The 22,547-nt window shown below is 38.6% G+C and overlaps 1 protein-coding gene and 1 long non-coding RNA gene across 7 annotated transcripts in view; one reads left to right on the plus strand and one right to left on the minus strand.

Moving 5' to 3' along the window:
• The window catches only part of LOC137861889 (uncharacterized), a 137,224-nt gene that overhangs the window by 70,290 nt on the left and 44,387 nt on the right, over nucleotides 1-22,547 (plus strand). The gene's annotated exons all lie outside the window — the stretch shown is intronic.
• On the minus strand, nucleotides 340-21,038 carry PLA2G15 (phospholipase A2 group XV). 2 transcript variants are annotated; one of them, XM_068693187.1, is made up of 7 exons: nucleotides 20,792-20,932; nucleotides 19,860-20,124; nucleotides 13,120-13,276; nucleotides 10,621-10,739; nucleotides 8,992-9,090; nucleotides 7,391-7,615; nucleotides 340-4,400 (listed from the first exon to the last, which is right to left on the minus strand). In XM_068693187.1, exons 2-7 carry the CDS (start codon nucleotides 19,966-19,968, stop codon nucleotides 3,889-3,891), a joined length of 1,221 nt encoding a protein of 406 aa, XP_068549288.1. In that variant the 5' UTR covers nucleotides 19,969-20,124; nucleotides 20,792-20,932; the 3' UTR covers nucleotides 340-3,888. The 2 variants fall into 2 exon arrangements, with proteins under 2 accessions (XP_068549288.1, XP_068549287.1); XM_068693186.1 differs by lacking the exon at nucleotides 19,860-20,124 and having other exon boundaries at nucleotides 20,792-21,038.

Raw genomic sequence — 22,547 nt, forward strand, 5'->3', positions numbered from 1 at the left:
CTAGGACATTTCAAGTTTGAGGGACTAAGCTCAAAATGGTGACCTGAAAAGAAGCATGGAGCATCCTGAGAACTTCTATTGCTTAGAAGATGAACAAGAAAGAAGCAAGCAAAAAGGAATTGAGTAATTTCAGCCCCATATCTCAAAAGAACAATTAACAAGAGAGCTTTAAATGTACTGGGGGGAAGACATAACATCAGAAGACAATAGGTGTATTTGGAAGACGAGCCAAGAAACAATTGTGAGAAAGTGAGACACCTGGAGAATCTCTTGAATAAAAGAACTACAGCAATTTAACCTTGCATCTGAGAGGCGAGACATTCACAACAGAACACAGGCTGTATTAGATCAACTTTATTATGTTATCAAAGTATAACAGTAAAATATTCAAAATCTATTGACCGCATTCATACACAAAAAGGGCATATAAAATATTAGGTCTCAGAATATGTTCCATACAAAATACTGTTAAATGTAGAGCAGCAAAGTCATTGCCAAACATTCCCTGAATTTACAAGGGCCTCGAACACACTGTGCTCCAAGAACTACCTTAATATCAAACATTCCTTCCTTTGGTCTGCAAGTCCTTTGCAATTATTGCTAGTTGTTGAAGCCTTCTGTGTTTTAAACAGAATCACATAGTGACTCTGAGCCACTTCAGAAGTATTACAACGACAGCTGAAAGTCCCTTCAGCATTTTCTATACATTGTCAAAAATAAACACATTTGGTCCTCAAGACTATTTTTGGTTTCTGAAAATATTCTGGAAGAATAAAACCTAGTAGAAGTTATGGAAAGAGAGAGACATGATCCATATGTGTTCAGTATAACAAAGACATGTCAATAGAATCAAAGTTTTCAACTGTGCAATGTGGCAAAGCACCAGAATTACTCCTCTTAAGGAACTTTCACATTCCCCTCTTCCCTTTAAGATGTAATTCTTCTTACAAAAATCTAGAATGCTCAAGTGCTACATGGCGGTAGCAAGCCTATGAAGAATGCTGAATACTCTTGCCTTGTAGAGGAATATGCCTGAGTAAGCACTTCTCAAAGGGCTGAGTGAAGTTGTTCAGTTTCAGTGATTAGAGTAATGTAGCTTGCTGCATTAATTTCACAGCCACAAGTCTATCCCAATATGCAAGAAACAGAAAATTAAAGGGCTGAAGATAGTTTGGCAGAAAAAAATCAGAGGTTCTGAACGTAAGACGGAGCTACAGTCTGCAGAACCATCAGATCAAACTCAGAAGCACTGTGCTTGTGCTAAGTCTGCACATTCTCAGACAATATTTCATAGTAACAAATAGAAAGCCAAAACCAAGGCCTGAAAAACTTTCATATTTATCATTTTTACCAGAATAGCTAACAAGACACAAGCACAGACACTATTGGACTTGTCCACTAATGGAAAGCTAAGGATATAGATCAATGGTTTACAAGTCTTCAGGTCAAGAGATGTAGTCAACTGATTTCAGAAACAATACTAGATCCCAAAAACTAGAAAAGAATTTTGTACCCAAAAGGGAAATTAAAATTTGAAAAGCATCTTCTAGAACAACATATTTTGGAACTTCAAGCTAAACTCTTCGTATGAGACTGAGAGTGTGATTAACTAAACAGGTAAGGAGCTAAATGAAACTTAGATACATTCTCCAGATGAGGTTAAGAACTGTCTGCCTACGTTCCTTTCTCATTTCTCAGCCCTTGATGCTGATGTTGGTGGCCTGCAATACAGCCTCCAGCTCCACTCATTCAAGTGCTTATTGACAGGCATTCTACTTCAGCAAGAAATAAATTGTGAAAAACTGTTGCCTAATTTCTTTCTGTTGCAAATCAGTAACATATCAATTTATTCACAAATTGAGTCAGACCACAAGGAAGAGCTTCATCTTTGAGCAGTCTTGGAACACAAGCCTGAAGCTTAACCAGCTGACAGCCCTGCACAAAGTAGAACACTTGGCTGAAGGACTTGTGTGCTGCCTGCTTCCCACCCCTCCTCATTTCAGCAGTAACCAATTTTAAGTGGCTCGGGACAGCACAGTAGTTTCTCTGGAGAAGTCCAGACAATATAGCTGCTGAAATATAGGTTCCCAGGCAACTGATGACAAGATACACGTTCCATTTTTAACATCAGAAAAGTGTCTTCTCCCTCAACCAAAGTAATAGGGAAAAACGCAGGGGAAAAGTGAAGCTACAGAAGCAAGTTAGAAACCTAGGAAGATATTTAGCTTATCCATGACCCTAGCTGGAGTTGTTCTGGATTTACAAATCATTTCAGAAATTAAATTTAAAGCTTTAAACCTATTTCCTGTGCCAAAAATATTTCCTACGGTAATAAGAGTTCAAACCTGTCATTTCAACATACCTTCTTATATTTGATGGTAGTAAGCATTTTATGCATGCTACAAAAATAGTTAAAGTTTACCCTTCAGAGAACTTCAGTTTCATAAGTAGTGAATCCTTAATGCTTCTCATGAGTTTTTAGAACTCCTTTTTCCTGGAAGACGTAGCATTTTGAAAGCATTCAAAGTTGTTTTCTGAGAACTAAATAGAGTCTAACTGGGTGGCTAGTTTTAAAGCAAGCAAGAAGAATCTTCCAGTGACATTTTTCCAGTGGGACTTCTATAACCAAGGTTATAAATACCATGGCCTTTACGCCATCATTTGTGTAGTTCAAAGCTGAAATATTTTTTCTAAACACTGAATAAAACAGTACTGTAGTAACAGAGTTGCATGTTTGGCAATTATCTAAACAGTTAAGGAACAGAAATTGAGATCTCAACTTCTTAAAACAGCAATTATATAACTCAAATTCAGTTCCCATAGATTGTGTTTTGAAGTTTGAAGTTCCTTTTCAACTGAGGGCAACATTGATCCAACCACTGCTTGTCCAGTAACTGAATAGGAGCTTAAGTATTTGAGAACAAGTCTTGTATTTTATACTAGTGCTACACTGGCTTCCACTCCATGCCCTATTTCATCTTCCATTTTAATGAATGCCCACCATCCATTATCATTTCCACTACTGGAGATCTTTTGCAACCTGAAGTGCAATTCTGCACTGTATGTATTGTTTGCCTGCACTCAATTGTATTAGCTTTACTTTACATGCTAAAGAATTTACACAGCTAAAGAAGGGTATTGCAAGCCCCAGCCACAGCTGAACTTCTTTCCTTCATGGATAATAATGCACCAGGATAATAATCCTCAGATTCCTGATTAAATCATTAGGCTCTAGAACTCAATAAGCAAACAACTTTTTCCTCTTTCTTAAGAAAAAAGGTACCTGATGAGAACCTTAAAATAATTAACACATTATCTTTCCCCAAGAAGCTGTAACAAAAGAAAGGCTGGATATGACAAAAGGTCATCCAGTACCTGGCAGACCTCTTGTCTATCTTACCTAGTAGATATGTACATTTACAAACTAAGGCAGTGGGAACTATGGATCAGAATATGCAAGACCCTTTAGAAGGAATTTGCTGTGCTTCTCAAGTTATTAATATCCTTTCCTTGTTTCATGGGAGTCAGATTGCAATCCTTCCCAGCCCTCCTACTCCTAACCCTAGAAGGCCACACAAAGGAGAAATCATGTAGTACGTGCAAGGGGCTGCACAATCTCCAAATGAAGGTCTGTATGAATACTGGACACAATACTGGAGGCACCAAAATGCATATTTGACCAGGTTTTCAGAATATGAAAACACCATGAAGCATCATGAACATACATCAGAGACAACCATTTAGGACACGAACCAACTTCTTGAACACAACCTTAAAAAAAAAACAAAATAAATAATTCAAATAACTAAATACCAAGGGATTAAAAGGCATTTCCCTTACTTAAGGGAAGGCATCACAGGTGAGGAAAATAATTGTCAACACAAGGTATCACAAATTAAAAAGCAGCTTTTTCACATAAGAGATAGTAGTATCATTTGATAGCATTTGAATGTGCTCATTTCCTGAAAGCTCAAATACCACCACTTCCTGTTTTTGCATGTCCACCCACTTTTGACATTGCAAGGCACTCTGCAAGTTTACTGTACCATCCCCATCGCTGTAAATGATCTTGGGCTCTTTGTCAGGAAAACTTTCATAATGGAAGGAATCCGGTGTTTCTACGCCAGTACCATAAAGACAGTGTATGCGCACACCAGGTGGTTTCATCTGGTAGACCAAGGGTTCAGTGTCTTGTCTCATGAGCCAGCCATCTTCAAAATTGATGTCCCTGTAGAATTTTTGGTAATCCCGAAGGGTATAGTTGGCCGTAGGTGTGGTTACGAAGACCTTATCTGGAGGCCATGTGTAGTTGTAGGGGAGCATCCAATTTGTGGAAACCGCTGATCGCTGCTGATCTCTAATCTTGAGTGAACTGATGACAGGTATTCTGTTGTTGTCGCCTTAAAATAAAAAGAGGTAAAATTACATTATACATAAGACAGTGCATGATCTCATAACCAGAAGCAATTAGTACCACTCAGTGATAAATCAAAAAATATTCCCTTTGCATACACTGAAAATTGAAGAAGTTTTTCATTTTTTGATTGTCTCAGCAATCAACTTCTGCAAACTTCCAATAACTTACAGATTCACATACAAGTTAATGACTATGAATGACTGACAAACCAAGAGCACTGCTACCTTAAAGGTCTTAAATTATCATACACCCAATAAGCCTCAAAATGATTCCATTTTATCCCATTTAGGTTTAATACAGTATATTAGTGTTTGATCAAAACATTTGAAGAATAATTTTTTTGTTGTTGACATCAAGACTATACATTTTTCTTGGCAGTCTGTTCTAAAGATGGATCAAATTAACATGGGATTAAGTTATAACTTATGTGCTTTCTTCAGATTGTAACCACTACTTGTGTCTTTTTCCCCCCAAATTAAAAGCCACTTAATAAATAGTATGCATTTATTTTTGGAATTTTTTTTTTTGAAACAGTTCTGAGATCAGAGTTGTTTGTTTTTTTTTATGGTGACTGTTCTGACCTATTTTCTATCACAGTTGCTAGCACATCTCAATTCTTTTGTCAGCTGAAACTTGAATCTGATTTTTTATTATTAGGTTCAAGTAGTTACAGCGTGTTGTTATTCATGTCAACAGAACCTTAAAAAGCGAAATACCCAACTGCTGTTCCTGAAACAGCACCAAAGCATGTATTTTTCAATTCCATAAGGTGGCACTGTCAGTTCAGGAAGACAAGCTAAAGCACAGTATTTACAGCCATTTTCAGGAGGATTGCATGGAGACATTACGAGAATAATCCTGGGAAACAGATAGAAAGGAAACTCAAGAGAGCACAGCAAGAATTACAGAAGTCCTTAAATGCATTTCACATTACTGTGTGCTGTAAATACTTAGCTGTGCACACTCACCACTAAGATACCAAATACTACTTGTAAGTTTTCAGCAATGAAATCCTGAGTTCCAAACCTAAAAATTAGACAAGTCTACCAAGTTGTTTATTCTACTTGAAATAAACAAGTACAGAACCTGACACTCTACTCCAGCCTTTTCTTTCAGAACTGCTTATCAAATCTTACACTTTTTCCTGAAGTGCAGAAGTACTATAAGGTCAAGACCACACTTAACACCAGAGCAGGCGCCGACATTATGGTATATAAAATATTAGGTCTAAAGACAACGTTGTCAGCATTTCAAGCTGACAATCAGAAAAAAGAACAAGTGAACTTTGCATCTATGCTTGCCATATGTAAAACAGGAAGAGCATCCTCATTTTATTGGCAATATAATTGTTATAATAAAAATACCGATCCTGTGAAGCACTTAAATATGTAGCAGTAAGCAACACAGAAGATCTAGAGACAGTAAATTTCCACTCGAGTGCTGCTTGCCACTTGGATAACAACCATGGATTTAATATCTAGTCCTAGGCATTAACATACTATAAACAGGAATGGGAACAGACAGAATGCATTTTTGCTTGAAGAAAGCTTGCCTGATGTTTCCTCCAGGAATGCAGTATTTCTGCTAAAGCAACAATTCTTCTGCATGCCAGTATCCTGATAGTTTCAGAAACAAGCCAGACTAATGTAATCAAAACATTAACACCTGATGGTGATTTTTTTTTTTACCTACAAATGTTTAGGAGACAGAACTAGCCTAAGAATGGGCTATACTGATAGTATAGTATGATACTATACTATGCCTCTTAAGTTTCCTACATCTTGACTTTTCTGCTCCAAACCATGAAGTTCAATACTACAGACATACAAATTAAGAGATGATTATGTTTTAGTAAGAATCTATTCATTAGATGTATGTAGCTAGGTAATTTGGATTAGATGCATTATAATGGATAGACAAAATATGAAGCACTGAAATTTAATTCAAAGGGAATCCAAGACAAATTGTGTAGTCTTTTCAAATTTTATGAAGCTATTCTTAACATTGCTCACTTTCTGCCCTTTCTATAGCATACAAACTTGTCAGACAAAGCCTGTGGAAAGAAGGAAGTCGATTTATTTTTTTATCATATCTTACAGTGCCACTGCAATAGAGTAAACAATGTACAACTCAATACGAACATCTGATTTAATATATCTATACATATATATTTTAAATAACTGAGTTGTGCATTCCTGTTCAGAATCAAATTCCTTTGCTAAGCAAAGAATTCTTTTGATTTGTCCATGCATGGCTGGCAGTTGCTGTGTGCTCTGCATTTTGATGAAGCCCATTTCTGACGTCAGCTTTGTTTGGGAAGCAGCTAATAACCAAAGCTAGCCAAACAAAAGCAAGGAAACAGCAGGACAGAAACACCACAAATTAAATGCTAAAAACACAATAATGTTGTTTTGCTGTGAAATAGTAATGGTGTAACATGATGTGGTAACTGAGCTTTCTCTCAGTTGTTTGCAGTTGCATAGTGAAAGACTTTTTTTTTTAAACCAAGCTATAACTTCAGCAGGCATCTGTGCTCCGGGCACCACACCACTTCATTGCAAGTACCAGTTCCCCTTCATGTTCATATCAAGCAGCTGTATGATATTTAATCAAAGGCAACTACTGAATGCTCTAGAGTCCATGTTGGCTTAGCAATACTGGACAGAGAACAGGCAGGCTGCGGGCAGAAGTGACAGAAATAACAGGCAGCAGGTCAAACAGCAGCTGCTTGTGTCATCTGCTGAAAAGTTAAGAGGGGATGCAGCTCCTAGTTAAGAGATGTACAAACTTGGTCTATTCCCATGAATGGAAAGACAGTCTGGCCACAGAACTTGAGACATCAACTTGCCACCACTTACAAAAAATATTTTAACTTCATAGTACCTTCTACTTTCATCCTCTCGTCTTACAGTAAACTATTTAGTGTATTTCATGCTACTTACGAAATGCACCGCAAACCCTCAAATTACCTACCTGAAGCCAGCACACGGAGAGTTTTAGCCACTCCTCCCCAGGGAGCACCTAATGACACGTAGTCCTTTATGTACTTGTCTTTCCATTCCTGAGTCTGATGGTTTAGGAAGTACAGGGTGTACATGTTACCCATACTGTGGGCAATTAAAACAACAGGACTTCCATACTGCTCATACATTAACTCTATCATCTTGCGAAGGGCCACAAAATAGTCTCCATTCTCATCTAAATGAGAAATACACAGGTCACACAGTTATAATCACTAATTGTCGTTGCCACAATTATTTAAAAGGTAATATTTTGAAGCAAATCAAAACCAGTGCATCTTTACATCAGTATTTTATGAAAGGCTGATGCTTTAAGACTGTTTCATAGAAGTAGGAAGAAACTAATATATTTTAGAACATTACTCCATTTTTTCCTACCTTTAAAATACATTTAAGATGAGATTTTCTGGGAAATATCCCATGCTGATGGAATGCTAATTTTCCTCCCACAAAAAATCAACAGTGGAATTCATTTGGAGTCTAAAATAATTGTGCTAATGCAGAGTTTTGGAAAAAAAATCTGAAGTTCCTATGAATTATATTTTTTTTCTTCCCCAAAAATGTAACAGTTTTGTAGGTCCAGGAAGATTCATCATTTCATGAAAGTACAAATAAAGGTCAGATCAGTCTTTTAAAGTATGCATGAACCTTTTAACAACACATCTTCTATAAGCAAAGTTATCCCTAAATAAGAGTCCTTGCAGATTCCTGCTGGCACAGTATACTTGATTTCTATTAGATGTAATTAAACGAGCTTTAAAATGAAGAGGGAAAAAAAAAAATCAATAATACCTTTCTATAACCTTGTAATAAGATACCAATTCTATGTGTCAATTGCAACAGAAATTTAAAGCAGTCACATCAGAAACAAAAGTCATTGTTATTGATTTTCCTTCAGGCAGTATTCCTGGATGCCAGGGTTACATGCTTCAGTTTTGTGGGCCAAAGTGAACTTGATACTAGAATATTAGTATTAATAAAACATATATACTATTTCTTCAATATGCTTCACAAGCTGTGAAGAAATCTACAAACCACTTGTGCTAATGTGGAACAGAATAAGATGAAAAGTACTATGTTCTAACACTTACATAAAAACAAACTTTAAAATGTAGGCAGCACCCCTCATTGTTCAGTTTTAAGGACACTAAATACAATTTATTCCTCAGGATATAGTTAAGGCAGTTCTGCTAGTTTTGGTATGACACCAGCATCAGCAAAGTGATACCCTTAGCAAAGTTCTTTCTGAAGACTGATAATGTAGAGTTTAGAAATTCCACTATTAATGCACCATGGGGAGGGGTGGTTTTGTGGAATTTGGTGGGTTTTGGTTGTTCATTTTTTTTTAGGCAAATCTTAAGTAGCAAATCATTTAGAGGAAAAAAAAAAGACCATACCACAGAGCTTTCATCGGAGTCTAGGGGTACTAAGGCCCTAAGAACTAGTTAAAAATAAGGTTTTAAGTATAATACTATAACTATCATGGGGGGACACGACCCAAAACTCTTTGCTTGCTTGGAGAGTCAAGAAAGTTTGAACAAACAAGAAATTTACTTGGTGCCTTTCGCCAGTCGTAAGGTGCTCCTCTTACATCTTCATCACGTGTGTAGCCCCAGTCTACTAAACTCTGCACCAGCATATAGAAGTAGCTGCCTGTAGACATAAAATCAGGGAAATGTAACAGTGAAGAGATCAGCATCAGAAGCAGCCATCATACAATTACAATGTGAGTTCTGGATGCATTACCTACGACTCTATAGACTGATAGACATTAAAACCCTAACTTTAATCAAGCTGACAATCTAAAAAGCTGCATATTAAGCAAAATGATTTATGCTTACTGTCCCCCAAAAGAAAAACTACTCTTCTTAAAAAATTCTTCGTAGTTGGCCACAGCAAAAGATGTCATACACAGCAGGGACAACTTTTCCCTCAGCATAACTGGCCCTTGAACTGTTTAGAAGGGAAATTACTACATTACAGTTCTATCTTATGTTGATTGCAGATGGACTTCAGTTATGGCATATAATACGTTCATAAATGTTGGCAAATTCTGTATCAATTTTTATTATTAGAAACAAAAAGCTCACAGCATACCCCAGGGCAAAACTAGAAACTACCCAAAGTTATTTTCCTATCCATCAGTTAGCAGACTGAGACAGAACATAAAGCTTCAAAAGCAAAGAAGGGAAACACTCGCAGACTGCCTGCAAGTATCTGTGTTAAGATGTTATGTATTACAGGTTTTGAAACATAGGATGCAAGTATTACCACAATTAAGGGAACCTAGTAACACTTTAGGAAGTGATATGTCAAAACATCCTGTTGAATATCACAGCCATATTTACATTTTGAGCAATGCCTCAATCCTTAGTCTGGAATGCTTGATTGTCCCTGAAACAGACAGAGGCAGTTTTAAATATGGTCCTGTTCTAGTTATAAGGTTTATGAAGTGACGATCACCAAGCACAGTAGTGCCCTTTTGGAGACAGCTCACTATGGAAAAGAAAAAGAAATGCATGCAATTTAACAGGGACCATTCTACAGTGAAGCTCAGTACATTACTGGCTATTAAATTACTTAAGCCATTAGCCACAGCTAACAACTTCTCACATAATGTTACCAGTATTTTCTGAAAGAGTCCTGGGAAAAAAAAAAAAGAAACTGCAACCAAACACAGTAATGCAGCAATCTTTTGCAGCATGACTTTAGTTATTCTGGCACTGACAAGAGACAGGGAGCTGCAAAGTAATCCCACCTCCCCCAAGTCCATTATCTCATTCTTGATACAAGAAGAACACTATGCTCAAAACCAAGCTGAAGAAATGTTTATTTTGTATTTTGCTTGCTTGTCAAGCTTCACTCCCAAAATTTTCTAATCAATCCATCTCATTTTCTAAAAGTGTCTTCAAGATGCCTACTCAAGTTTTATCCAGAGATCTTCAATCTGGCACAAGACTAAATAAGTTTTCTTGTCTCAACCCATCAGACCAAACAGTAGACAAAAACATTGAAAAGCCAAGTGAACCATGTGCTACTCTACTACAAAAAAAAAAAAAAAAAAAAAAGTATTTCTACCTGTAAATAGAACTCAATTTGAAGTCAAATTTCAGTGGTTTGTTATATAAAGACATACTAGAAATCCTACAAGTGACAAAGCATTTCAAATATGCTTCTACATACCAACACTCCTTTTACTTGGGTCAAGAAATTCCAAAGAAAACGTCTGCCCAAAGCCTGGGACTCTGATATCCACTCCATCTGGTGGTTCCGTTACCTTACTCGTTCTGTTATACACCAGCCTGGAAGAAAAAAAAAAAAACAGAAACATGAAGCATGTCGTATTACCACATGACAGCTCTCAGCTACGTTAGGTCTTTCACTGAGTGCAGTAACAAGAACTTTAAGTGCTATTACCCAGAAGTAAAAAAAAAAAAAAAAAAACACAGGCAAACATAAGAGTACTCTAATGGCTAAGTGGTTTTACAATGTAAACAATTATTCTAATTAGTTTTTAGTTTTAGATTCAGCATATAAGGCATATCTTCTCTTTTAATCTTGGAATACAGAATTATGCCTAGACTTCTATTTCAGAACAACATAAGCTTCTTAGTATAGCTCTATACCATTTCACCTTGCATCAAGCCACAAAATGGAGAAAACTTGTCAAGAATGTAAGAACAAAAGGTGCGGCAGTAGAAGATAAAATACCTTTAAAAAAAATCAGATAACAAGAATTCCCCTAGTTAAAAATAATTCATTGTGTTTAATTACCAACATAAGGAAGCATTTGATATTTTTTGACTAACAACGATTGATAACTCAGGTAACACATGTAGGCACGAAGTGGTTTTTAGATAATTCCCTCTCCCCAGGCTACAGAATGTAAAGCATCAAATTTAAAACTTCACATTGATTTTCCAGTGGCCCACAAAAATTGAAATTCTGCAATCACTGTTCTTGTTTTTCCCCTTTGTTGCTTTGTGTGGTAGATCTGTTTAGTCTTTCAAAAGAAAGTGCTAAGCTGCTACTAATTAGCTATGCAGAATCAATTTTCTATGTACAAGTAACATGATGAAAGCTAGTTAGGAAAGATACAAAGTGTTATTTTTGACAGAAGGAACATTGAGTTTAGAAAGATTTTTAAATCCAAGTTTTCAGCTAAGAAACCAAGTGACTTATCCCTCTGGCATTGTATTTACATTATAGAATATATTTGGGTCCATATGTTTATAGTACTCACAAAGCTACAGGCAGAGATTTGCTGGAGACATAACATTACTTGGAAGAGGCTAAGATCAAAAATTACTCTGAAGCCACACAAAGTTCAAAATGGAAAATGAGCAACAGATTATTTTTAAGATGTCACAACACAGTGGCAAGATGCCCTTCCTCCCATTCTTGCAAATGGATTTCAAAACAGAAGATAGAAACTGAGCCTCTATGTCAATTTCTGCTCTGCATCTTTAAAAAATTTATGTCCTTTTATGTCAAAGTTAATACTGCAATGTACACAACCCGGGACCTCCAGCAAGTACTCTAGCTTATCAGTTTTAGCACACTCCAAACAAATGCAGTCATGCTTTGGCTCCTGAATTCCTAATTGCAACTTAAAGTGCTGATACACATTCACATGGTGTTGCATTCTTGAATGCATTCATACACTACTCTTGGAAGCCTTCACATTTTTCATACTCCTCTTTCCTTGAATACCCAGTGTTACCACCCATAAAACCATAGAAAAGACAGGGTATTCTGCCTAGCCAAGAGAAGCAAAAAATATTTATTGAGGAGGCACTGCAAAGCTGTCTTTCCATAGCATAAGAAGTTGCAGTAATTTCATTATGGAGAAAGATTTAATCGCTAGTTGCAATACTGTGATTTTCATCATCCCAAAAAGGAGAAAGGGATTTTGGATTTCAGTCCCATGTCAGGGCCTTTCACATGCAATGAGTTTCTGTCAAATCCATAACTTATAGTTACAGTGATCAACCCTATAAAGCTATGTTAAAGTTATACTGCCAACAAGCTCAATACATTCACGTAAGAGGAACATGCCAATATAGTATTTTTTAATTGCACAAGCTAAATATTTCTTTTCCTTATAGATATTTATGATTTTTACATTAACATTAATGAAGCAATAAATGATAAAATATCCCATAAACTTTGGCTCTACAAATTGTCAATACTTAAAGTAATTCTGGTAAAACTTCTAGACTGCACTTAAAGGATCCCAGGCATCTCAGCTGCCCACAAAACTGCTCTGATGACATACTGCCAGGAAAAGTGCAAGCTCACATTCCTATCTTGCCTCTCTCAGCTGCCCGATGAACCTCCTTCCCACTTACTCATCAAAACTTAAGTAACTCATCAAATCAGCAGCAAATGTTCTGCTTTAGATAAGCCTACAGAAGCCCGGTAAGTGCCCAAGCCAACATGTGGTAACTGGTAGTACAGGGAGGTGGCAGAAACTAAGAGAACCTCATTTTCTTTCAGGGATGATGAGTTACTGCACATGCAGAGCCACATCCTCCAGTTCAGCCTGTTACTCTGCCTAGCAGAAATCCAAGTCATTTCTCTCACTGAATCAATGAAAGAAACTTACGGTGGCAGTTCTGTACAAAGCAGATCAGCTTAGGGAAAGGGGATAACTGCAAAGAGCAACAGATCTGGCCTTACCTGATATTATCAATCCAGCAGTCAATGATGACAGGCAGGAGCAATTCTAAATTCAGCCACAGTGTAAAATAGCTGTCGGTCTTCTTAGAGCAGAGATAGTGCACTACTGATGGCTTATCTAATTTTGCCTCCAGCTGATTACCTAAGTCCCCCGGAACTGAAAGATATAAGGAGACAGTAAAATGAAAGGGTATAACATTTTTGGTTATAACATTGTAATGCTGCAGTCCTCACATCCAATGTCACTGCATTCTGATGTAACAGTTACGTAATTATTTTTATTCAGTTAAAGGAAGTATTGCATACATATTTTCCACAGAAGAAATTTAGTTTCTCACACAAAAAATAAAAGCATGAAAACATGAGCCGGGGAGCCACCATGTACGATAACTCTGGATGAATAGTTCCTAACTTCAAAGAACAGACAGTATAGGAACAGGTTAGCTTAAGCCACAGGTATGAAAAACACATTATCTCAGACATCGCCAGAATTGTCCATGTTTAAAAATGAAAACTGAGTCAGAAGGATTTTTTTTCCTGCAGGTAATACAATTGAACATCTTTCTGTTCTTTCTAATGAGTTGTCTGCAAACTGAATTTGACACAAAAGCGAAAGTAAAACTTAAATGGAATTATCACCTCCTACAGCACTTCTATTACACTAAATTTAGTTGGCTAGTATGCTAATCCAAATGTGTAGTTACATGTTGTTATGAGTCAGGTTTGGATGCCACAGTTTTGGTCTTTTTAAGTGTTTCAAAGCACTACTGATGTAAGGGAGGAATACTTGGAGGGAAGGATCTTATATTTGCACCTTCTCCAAAGTACACTATTCTTAATTTAGCATATGCTAAATGCCCATACTCCTTGAAGTTTTGTTTTCCTTTATTTTAAACACAAAATAAATACAGTTCTAATTTTAAAGTAAGAATTTCCTAAGCTTAAAAGTACCGCTGAAAATTTCAGCAACCAGTCCCCAGAGATAAACATATATTTTATGATAAACCCCGCCCCACCGCCACCCCCCGACTGGGAAGGGGAAAATACTGCATTAACTGAAAAGCTGGGTACTTCTTACGATTTTTTCCACCTTTTCAGCTCCTTTCTTCCCCTCTCCCACCCCTCCCCCAACATGTACCTTTTGTGGGTTTACACAGCAGGATCCTATGTACATGTCAATATTTCATTTTGATGATTTATATACAGGTCTATCCATACAGTTGCTCTCCCTCCTCTCTCTCCTTTAGTAAGGAATTTTATCAAAAACAATTAAGGCTTACAGAACACTGATATTTAGCCAGGGCTTTGTATCTCTTAGGGGAACATTCAGGTTAGCTAGAAAGCAAGATATGGTTTCAATGACATTCACTGCAAAACTGAAAAAGAATGGAACTTCAGGTTAAGTACAGACGGTGACAACCACACTCTTCCTACCTTCAGCCACCACAGGTTGTGGCCCACCACAATATATACGTAAGGATTTCTTTATTGCCTGCCCCCGCTTTCTCATTAGGTGTTTTGTGTCTTTATTTCTGTACTCTTAAGTGAAATGTTAAAAAATCCAGTAACTGACTACAGTTATATTTAGGTCATATTTCAAGGACACTGATTTACTGGAAAGCATAATAAGGAAGATTGTAGCATTGCATCACACCCTAGAAAAAGTTTACTGCAGTTCAGTCTTGTAACCTCACAAAACACTGTCTAGTTATTACTTATAGAAGTATAAGGCAACAGCCAGTTCAACAATCTCGTGCCTGTTCTGGCTGCTGTATCAGTGCTCTCAATTACAAACAGAATGGAATGTAGTTCTATTTATAATCAATCGTTCATGGCTGGCCAGTTTCACCAGCAAACCTGCCAAGGACAAAACAGGTTGATTTTGTGTTCAGTTCTGAAGCAAAACAAAGTACACGAGTCACATTCTGTTCTATCCTGGAACCTCCTTTCCTTTAGTAAAAATCAAGTTCTTCCAGCAAAGATACCTTTCAAAAGCTTAGGCAAACACCTGGAATGTTATTTAGAGTTTTAAGAACTTTTCCAAACAGCACTTAAATAGTCATAAGTGCACCCATTTGGAGTAGCAAGACTCACAACTCCAAAGATTAAAATAGAGATACATTTACAAACACGAATACTGAAAGCAGTAAACTGCATAAAGTCTCCCTTGGAGTTATCAGAGTGCTTTTAGATTAACTGCAAGTTTAATTTGGTTAGAATATTTTATCCTCGAGCTTCTTGATGAAACAGGCTGCGCTCTTGTGTCCACCACAAAGATGAGAATCATTACATACTGGTTTTTGCTCACAAGATGGCAGGGAACAGATGAGTTAACAGACATGGTAATTTTATGTAATCCTAAACAAAAGCTAATGGACATGTTCTATGTGTGCCAGGCTACAGTACTGCAGCTGAAGTATCACACGAAGGTATGATGTCTGTTTTTTTATAAAGCAGGTATTAACACAGTCTCCTTTCAGGTTTATGCTTTCATATTGTCGATCTGCTAATCACTACATTCACAACTGGTGTTTTGTTTTCAAAAGTATATCCTGCAAGCTAAAAAGGGTTTGTAGTAAAGCTATGGGGAACAGAAGACAAATTCTGACTTTCCAAATTACGAAGAGAAGTGTATAATACCTTCAGTCTTCACCCCACACAATTTAACAGTGTTAATGATTTACAGTTGGCTGGAAAACCACTTCATGACTTTTTGATAAGTAACAGGTTGGAAAGCTCACACAAGGCAAATTCTGTAGGATAAGGACATACCTTTCTGATTTTTCTGAAATGGAATTTGAAAGCAGTCAGAGGAAAGAAAAAAAAAATAATCCCCTTTGCTTTCAGATCATACACAAAATACTGTGGGCAGAATAAGTATTTTTTTTTGTCATCATCCTCGTACCTACCAATAAGTAGCATTTCCAGGCCTTTTAGCTAGAATTATTGCTGACTGTTCTTACTTTTTAAGGCCCACAGACCGACTCCATAAATTTATAAGGTAACTGGCAAGTGAAGTCCTGCAAAATACATTGGCACTAGTTAAAACTGAACATTCGGAAAAAGATCTCAAGCAGTACCACTGCTTCCCTAATTTGCAGGTATTAACTAATAAACTGCAACACTTGGAAACAAACAGGGATTTCACATTGGGCAGAAAAAAAGTTTCCATTAGATTTGATGATCTGTAAGGTTTAGCATTACTCTCACTTTTCGCAAAGGCTATAATCCCAACAGAACTCATTCTAATACATTTATGAATCTAATTAACTTCCAATGTTATGATATCCTTCATTGATTTTTGCCTCAACTTCCTTGAGGAAACTAGTAGATCTCCTTCCGTGATGTGTATTTGTTTAAGTTTTATGGAAAGCACATTCACAAATACGAGAGCTTAAGAGGATACAACTTCTCCAAATCTGAGAATTCTAACAACCACCTTAGGAAATATTGATACTCCCATCTATAACACTGCTAAAGAGTTAGTGCTAAATGACTTCCCAGTAGAAGGCAATAAATAAATTGCACTCTGGAAAGTGATGTGCCTCAGTACCCCTCAGGAAACAGAACAGTCAACAAAACCATAAAGAAAAGGAATAATCCTTTATGATTTTAAATTTCCTTGATACTTCTTTTTCCCCAAATTTTCCAATCTGGTAACTAGAAAATTTGAAAAATTTGAGAAGTCAGCTTTGAACAAAGAGGCTATCAGCTGGTACTTTTTTTTTTTTTTACTGCATTTAGCTAAGTGGATATGCCTTTGGATAAATACCAGAACTTACTAGCTAATATTTCCTCAAATAACTGAGAAGTTTTTAGTTCCAGAAATTAGCCTTCCTTCAAAACAAGTTATCTGGAAAACTCGTTTGAAACTGACTACAGTTCTCTAGGGAGAATGCCTCAAAGTTGCTTATAGACTCAGTGATAGACTTCCACAAAAAAAAGGCTTGTGTTTAAAATTAGGAACAAGAAAGCAAACAAGATCTCACATGATACTTCTAGATACCTCAGATCACATGAGGCATGAACAGTTAAATCACTCTTGACATTAGGCAGCTGACCATACAAACACACGCCCCTTAATTAGCAGTCAGCAGAAATTCAGACAAACCTCTTTTGCATGTAAATCAATTATTAACGAACTTCATTTAGGCATCTTTCTAGAAAACTTTAGCCAAGTACCTAACAAATTGTTTGCAGAAGGTATCAGAACATTGATATAGTAATTGTGTTGAGTCAGCTGTAAAAGGTAAAGAGTTCAGTGAATCCACTGCTGATCTTATAAGGACAGGTTATCGACCCCAAAATTGATAAGGCATAGTACATAGTGACTGTGGATAGACTATGTGAGAAAATGAGGTGGGAAGAACAGTAATAAAGAAAAAAAGGAACGTCTTACTAGAAGACAAGCGGGTTGAATACATAACCCAGCTGATAAAAGAGTGCAAGATTATTATAATTGTGTGTGAACATGAAGCAGGTATCTAGAAACATTGGCACAGAATAAATTATTATTTTCAGAGATCGATGTTGTCAATACAGCAAAGGTATTAAGTAGGCTGTCCTCATTGTTACAGGAGATTTTTGTGGATGAATATATCGGCCTGGCTGAATAGGAACACTTGGGAAAAAGAAAAAAGAATTCAGTAGCCTAAGTAGATCTCTCTTCCCCCAAAACACTTGAGGGAGTAACTCCAAGACAGTCGTCTTAGATTTTAGCAAACATTGTCTTTGATACCACACTTTCAGGCAGGGTTTGGGAAGTAAAGTTTTGAGTTTTGACTTTTACCTTATTCTTCCCTGGTTTCACTACAATATGAATACACTTTGGTGTGTTATTTTAAATCTCAGGGAAAGCTGAGCCAATTGCATTGGAGATTTTTTGCAATCAATTACTACCAACATCTGTTTGGTTCCTAGTCTTACTTCTTTCATATGTACAAACATGATCTTAAGACATATTTCATGTTCAGACAATAACTCCTGCTACCAAGACACCATTTGATGCTGCACAGACCAGCTTTAGAAAACATCTTAATCTAAAAAGAGAGTTGCCACTCTCCCCATTCCTTGTGCTAGCTCCTTCATTAAGGCAATTCAGCTACAAAAATTACTCATTTCTTCCTCAACAGGTTAGTGTTCTCCTGCTTTAGCAGACAAATGACTCTACAAAGTGGCCAATACATTGGCACAATAAAAGCAGAAAGAACACTAATGAACCTATTAGATTGGCTTGGCTGTTTCTCAGACCCACACTTAGGCCAGTTGGGTAGCTCCACAAATTTGAGATCTGTCATCAACGCAGAAAGAAAATCTTAGCAGCCATCTGAGGGTATCTACAAGGTTGTATCCAAGCAGCTAATCTATTTGAAGATTTGAGAGATTTCCTGAAGAGTTATTTGCTATTTTTTGGGGAGCAGAATGACATTACCCACATAAAAGCAATGTCCCATATTTGCAGACTACTGCTCTGCTTCCTTCTCCATTACTTGAGTAAGCTCAAGCTGCTGCAGCAAGTTTGGTCATTACCGGAAAGTTTTGAAAACAAGTTACACTGGGTCTTATGACCACCACTGGTCTAAAACATTTATGAAACGATCATTATGTTAACAACCTTCCTTTAAACGCATTCCTTCAGACCAGATGGTCAACTTGCCATGAACAGAATAAGACAAAACTTCCAACTCCTTTTTCTGCTTAGAGGACTTAAAAAATAAAATAAATAAATAAATAAAAACAGACCAAGAGCGAACGTGCAGATCATGACACCACACTTACTACGAAATAAAAATACGTTCAAAATTGAAGGCATGTGAAGAATTGAGGGTCTAGATACCAGCCTAATAAATCAGAAGAATCATCTTATAGAGATTCCAAAACCACCCCGGGTTTGTACAACCCATATAATGCAGCCTGCATACACCTTAGTCTCCTGCATTTGTGATTCCAGGGCAATGTGTGTTTTTTGTTCCACCCTTCTTTCTCCCAAACACCTCTGCTAAGCCAGCACTTAGAACGCCTCCCTAAATGACTGTCCTAAATCTCCCTACCATCCTCATGGCAGTAATTCCTAAAAAGCTTATCTTAACATGTCACATACACAAGAAGGGTGAAGAAAAGGTCATGAAAAGTTAACTAGAATCAGGATGGCAACATTTCATACGGGGCCAGCGAGTGACCGAGAGTCACTCCTTCCTCTCCTCCTTTATTTGCTTGACCTTCACTTGCCATGTCATGTCTAATTGAAGCTAAGCTCTTGGTGCAGGTGTTTTCACAAAGATGTTGATTTATATGCATCAAAAACCCCATGGTATTTTGCAAACATAAGTTACAGCAAGCGATTGCCTAAGAGCACCTATCTTCCCAAACATACCAACAAGCCTGAAAAATTACGTTAACACCAACTGAATCTTCACTTTGTGGACAGATAAGGACTGGACAGCAGAAAAGCGTAAATTTTAGAACAGACACTAGAATAGTAAAATATAAAAGTTCTATAATGTTTGATAAAAATTAACAGCAAGAAAATCTGGACTCACTGATAAGTCCATGGTCAGCCACACATAGTTTACCCAGAGTTGCTCTTATGAAGAGAAAAATAGGTCAACCATTTTTTTTTTTTTTAAACATTCTTAGGTAATGTATATGCATATGATAGATCCATCAGCTAGAACTTGACGCTACTATGTTCAGTATCCCTTATCCCAACCACTTTTAAATCTTCCTTGATTCCTTCATACCTAGAGTTGAATATTGGGCAACTAAAATTGTCCTCTTCATCAGGAAGCTTGCACTGAAGTGCCAAAGCTTATTGCTGAAACCCAGTGTTACAGAGTGGAGAGACAGCATTGAAGATTGCTTCTAGAGACAGAAGATTGCTTCTAGCCTTCAGAAACAGCAGTCAGAGGACTTGTGTTCAGATTTTAACTCCAGACTCTTATGAAATCCTTTTGCCGCTTCTTCTTGCGGCAACTCTGCATCCTCTCAGTTAGCTCAGCCGCCTGCCTGTGAAGAACTGTGAGTTTGTACGTGATGGGCTTGGCAGATAAACAATGCCTTCTGAAGTTCTTGTTCAGCATTTACCCTTTTCCATCAGGAATTTGTAACAGTAGTTAAAAAAAAAAAAAAAAAAAGTCAATAGGACCTAAGCCATTGTGTGTAAATAGAGGTTAAACCAAACAGGATGCCTCTGTCTCTCAATGTTTTCCCATTTTCTTCTCCTCCTTATCATCATCAGACCATCCGCTTACAGGACTGACTACTGCCATTAATATCACCACATGCACCTGATCAGTGGGGATGTTTAGGAACTGCACTATCAGTAGGCAAATTACTCTAACGTTTACTCACAATTCTTACCAATGGACACAGAGGGCAGCTAACGTAATTACTCCAGACTTACAAGAAGGCTTTCTACGTATCTGTTAGCAGCGACTTGGCACCCCCAGGCCAGCACTCCCCACCAGTCTCTGTGCCACCAGACGCAACACGGCTGCCCCCAGCCCCACCTCTCGCTCCTGTCAAACCCCGAGGGGAGCCATGGGCACAAAGCAGCCCCCAGGAGCCAGCGGCCAGGCGGGGAGCAGCGCAGGGCCGGGCCCCAGCCCCGGCTCACGGCGAGGACCCCAAAACCCCCACCACCACCCCCCAGGGGACCCAGCCCGGCTCTTACCCAGCACCACGGGCGGCCCCACGGGCCGGCGTCTCGGCAGGCAGTCGCCACCGGGGCAGAGCAGCAGCAGGAGGAGGATGCTGAGGACAAAGCTCCCTCCCGAGCGCGGGAGGAGCCTAGCGCCGGCCGGCGGCACCATTACCCCAGCGCATAACCCCGCGGCCGGGAGCCGGCGGCGCCCCGTCCCCCTCCCGGTCCCGTCCCGTCCCTCTCGCCCAGCGGGGCCGCCCGGGCTGAAAAGGGCTCGCTCCGCCCCGGCCCGGCCCCGGCACGGTGCCCGCCCCCGCGAGGAGTCACCAGCCGAGCGCGGAGAGCCCGAGCGCGGATTGCCGAGCTCCTCCTTTCCCCCTCCCCGGGCTCCGGTGGCGGCTCCCGGCCGTCGCCTCAGCCGCGCCGTGAGGAGGGGAGCGCCTCACGCGGCTGCAGCCACGGTCGTGAGATCGTGACGGGGCCCGAAGCCGAAGTAAGGGGTGTTTGCGTGTAAAAGTAGGGCGGAAAGGCAGGTAGCGCATGAGGGGTGAGGTCTGGGTAGGTTAGGGAGAAACGCACCGTCCCACAGCTGTGAATTTTCATATTACAAATTCGCAAACACATCCAGTATCAAAGGTTACAGGCGATGCCGTACTTCATGTTACTCTGGTGTACTGACTAGTGTGACAGCTAGTTGGTACACGGTATCATTGAGGCCGGGTGTTTGGCAATATTCAAAAAAAAAAAAAAAAAAGATCTTTATCCACATAACAGGAACAGGTAGACGTGTAATGACAAGATTTTAAAACCCAAAGGGACATGAACCTTCATGCTTTGGCAGTGCTGGTTACTAGAAGTGGTTTGCTCAGCCTGAAGCGTGGTGGGGAGTTGCAGAGGGGCCAAGGAAAGGTATCCATAGAAGCATGAACTACAAGGGGGAAGATAAAATGGTACTTGGAACCAGTGTAATCCCATCTCGTGACTAGCCATGATCACGTCAATGGGCAAAGCAAGGCTTCCTTGGTTCACTTCTGCATCCAGTCCTACTGAGAACATACACTGAGCCAGGTGTTACTGCTTCATGCTCAGGGTAAAACTATTTCTGATGGGTTTACTTTGCAACAAGGGTACCTTTCTATCTGCTTTAGAGCTTCCTACGTCCTTTGGCGTGCCTGCTAATTTGCAGAAATATGCCTGCCTTGAATGGGTTACACACCAGCACAAACAGTATCTCAACATCAGAGTGAGATGCTAAAAGGAGAAAACTACTTTTCATTGATTTACGTGTTTCAACCAGCTATGTATACACCATAAGATATAAAAATGTAGCTGTTATTGCCACACTGACTTCATTATTCAAGATTTGTAGTTCTGCAGAAAGGCACATAAAAATATTTACACATGAAAGCAGAATCTGGAAAAACAGGCACACAACCTGTTGACTGGAATTCAGAAAAATGTGAGGGGGATGTTGTGGCATTAATATGGAAGGAGGAGGATGTATCCTTCTGAAATTAGAAGAAGAAAATGTAACAAAGCACTCAAGGCAGGCAACCCTAAGTCTAAATCTAGGATTGTCTTTCTCCAGGCAGGTGCCACACCTGTTATATTTACACTAAGTGGAAAGGTGACAACATCCAGCAAAACCAAAGGCCTGCCTCCGTCCCAAAGACAGGTGCTTAGTCACCACACAAGTGTTGACTTGAAATGACCTCCTACTAAAGCAAACGACAGGGTGTGCAAGTATGACTGTCTGTAAAAGTGGTTGCAACACTGATCCTTGTGT

Source organism: Anas acuta, chromosome 10 (genome assembly GCF_963932015.1).
Source record: "Anas acuta chromosome 10, bAnaAcu1.1, whole genome shotgun sequence".
In the NCBI taxonomy this organism is placed as follows: domain Eukaryota; kingdom Metazoa; phylum Chordata; class Aves; order Anseriformes; family Anatidae; genus Anas; species Anas acuta.

What these genes read in the sequence shown, in the direction of transcription:
- PLA2G15 (XM_068693186.1), bottom strand. Translation starts at nt 20,930, where the DNA reads ATGGTGCCGCCGGCCGGCGCTAGGCTCCTCCCGCGCTCGGGAGGGAGC. An exon ending in GGGGCCGCCCGTGGTGCTGG is followed by an intron (nt 13,277 to 20,791) that starts GTAAGAGCCGGG and finishes TATATCTTTCAG; the next exon opens with TTCCGGGGGACTTAGGTAAT. An exon ending in CGACTGGCGAAAGGCACCAA is followed by an intron (nt 7,616 to 8,991) that starts GTAAATTTCTTG and finishes TTTCTCATTTAG; the next exon opens with ATGAGAATGGAGACTATTTT.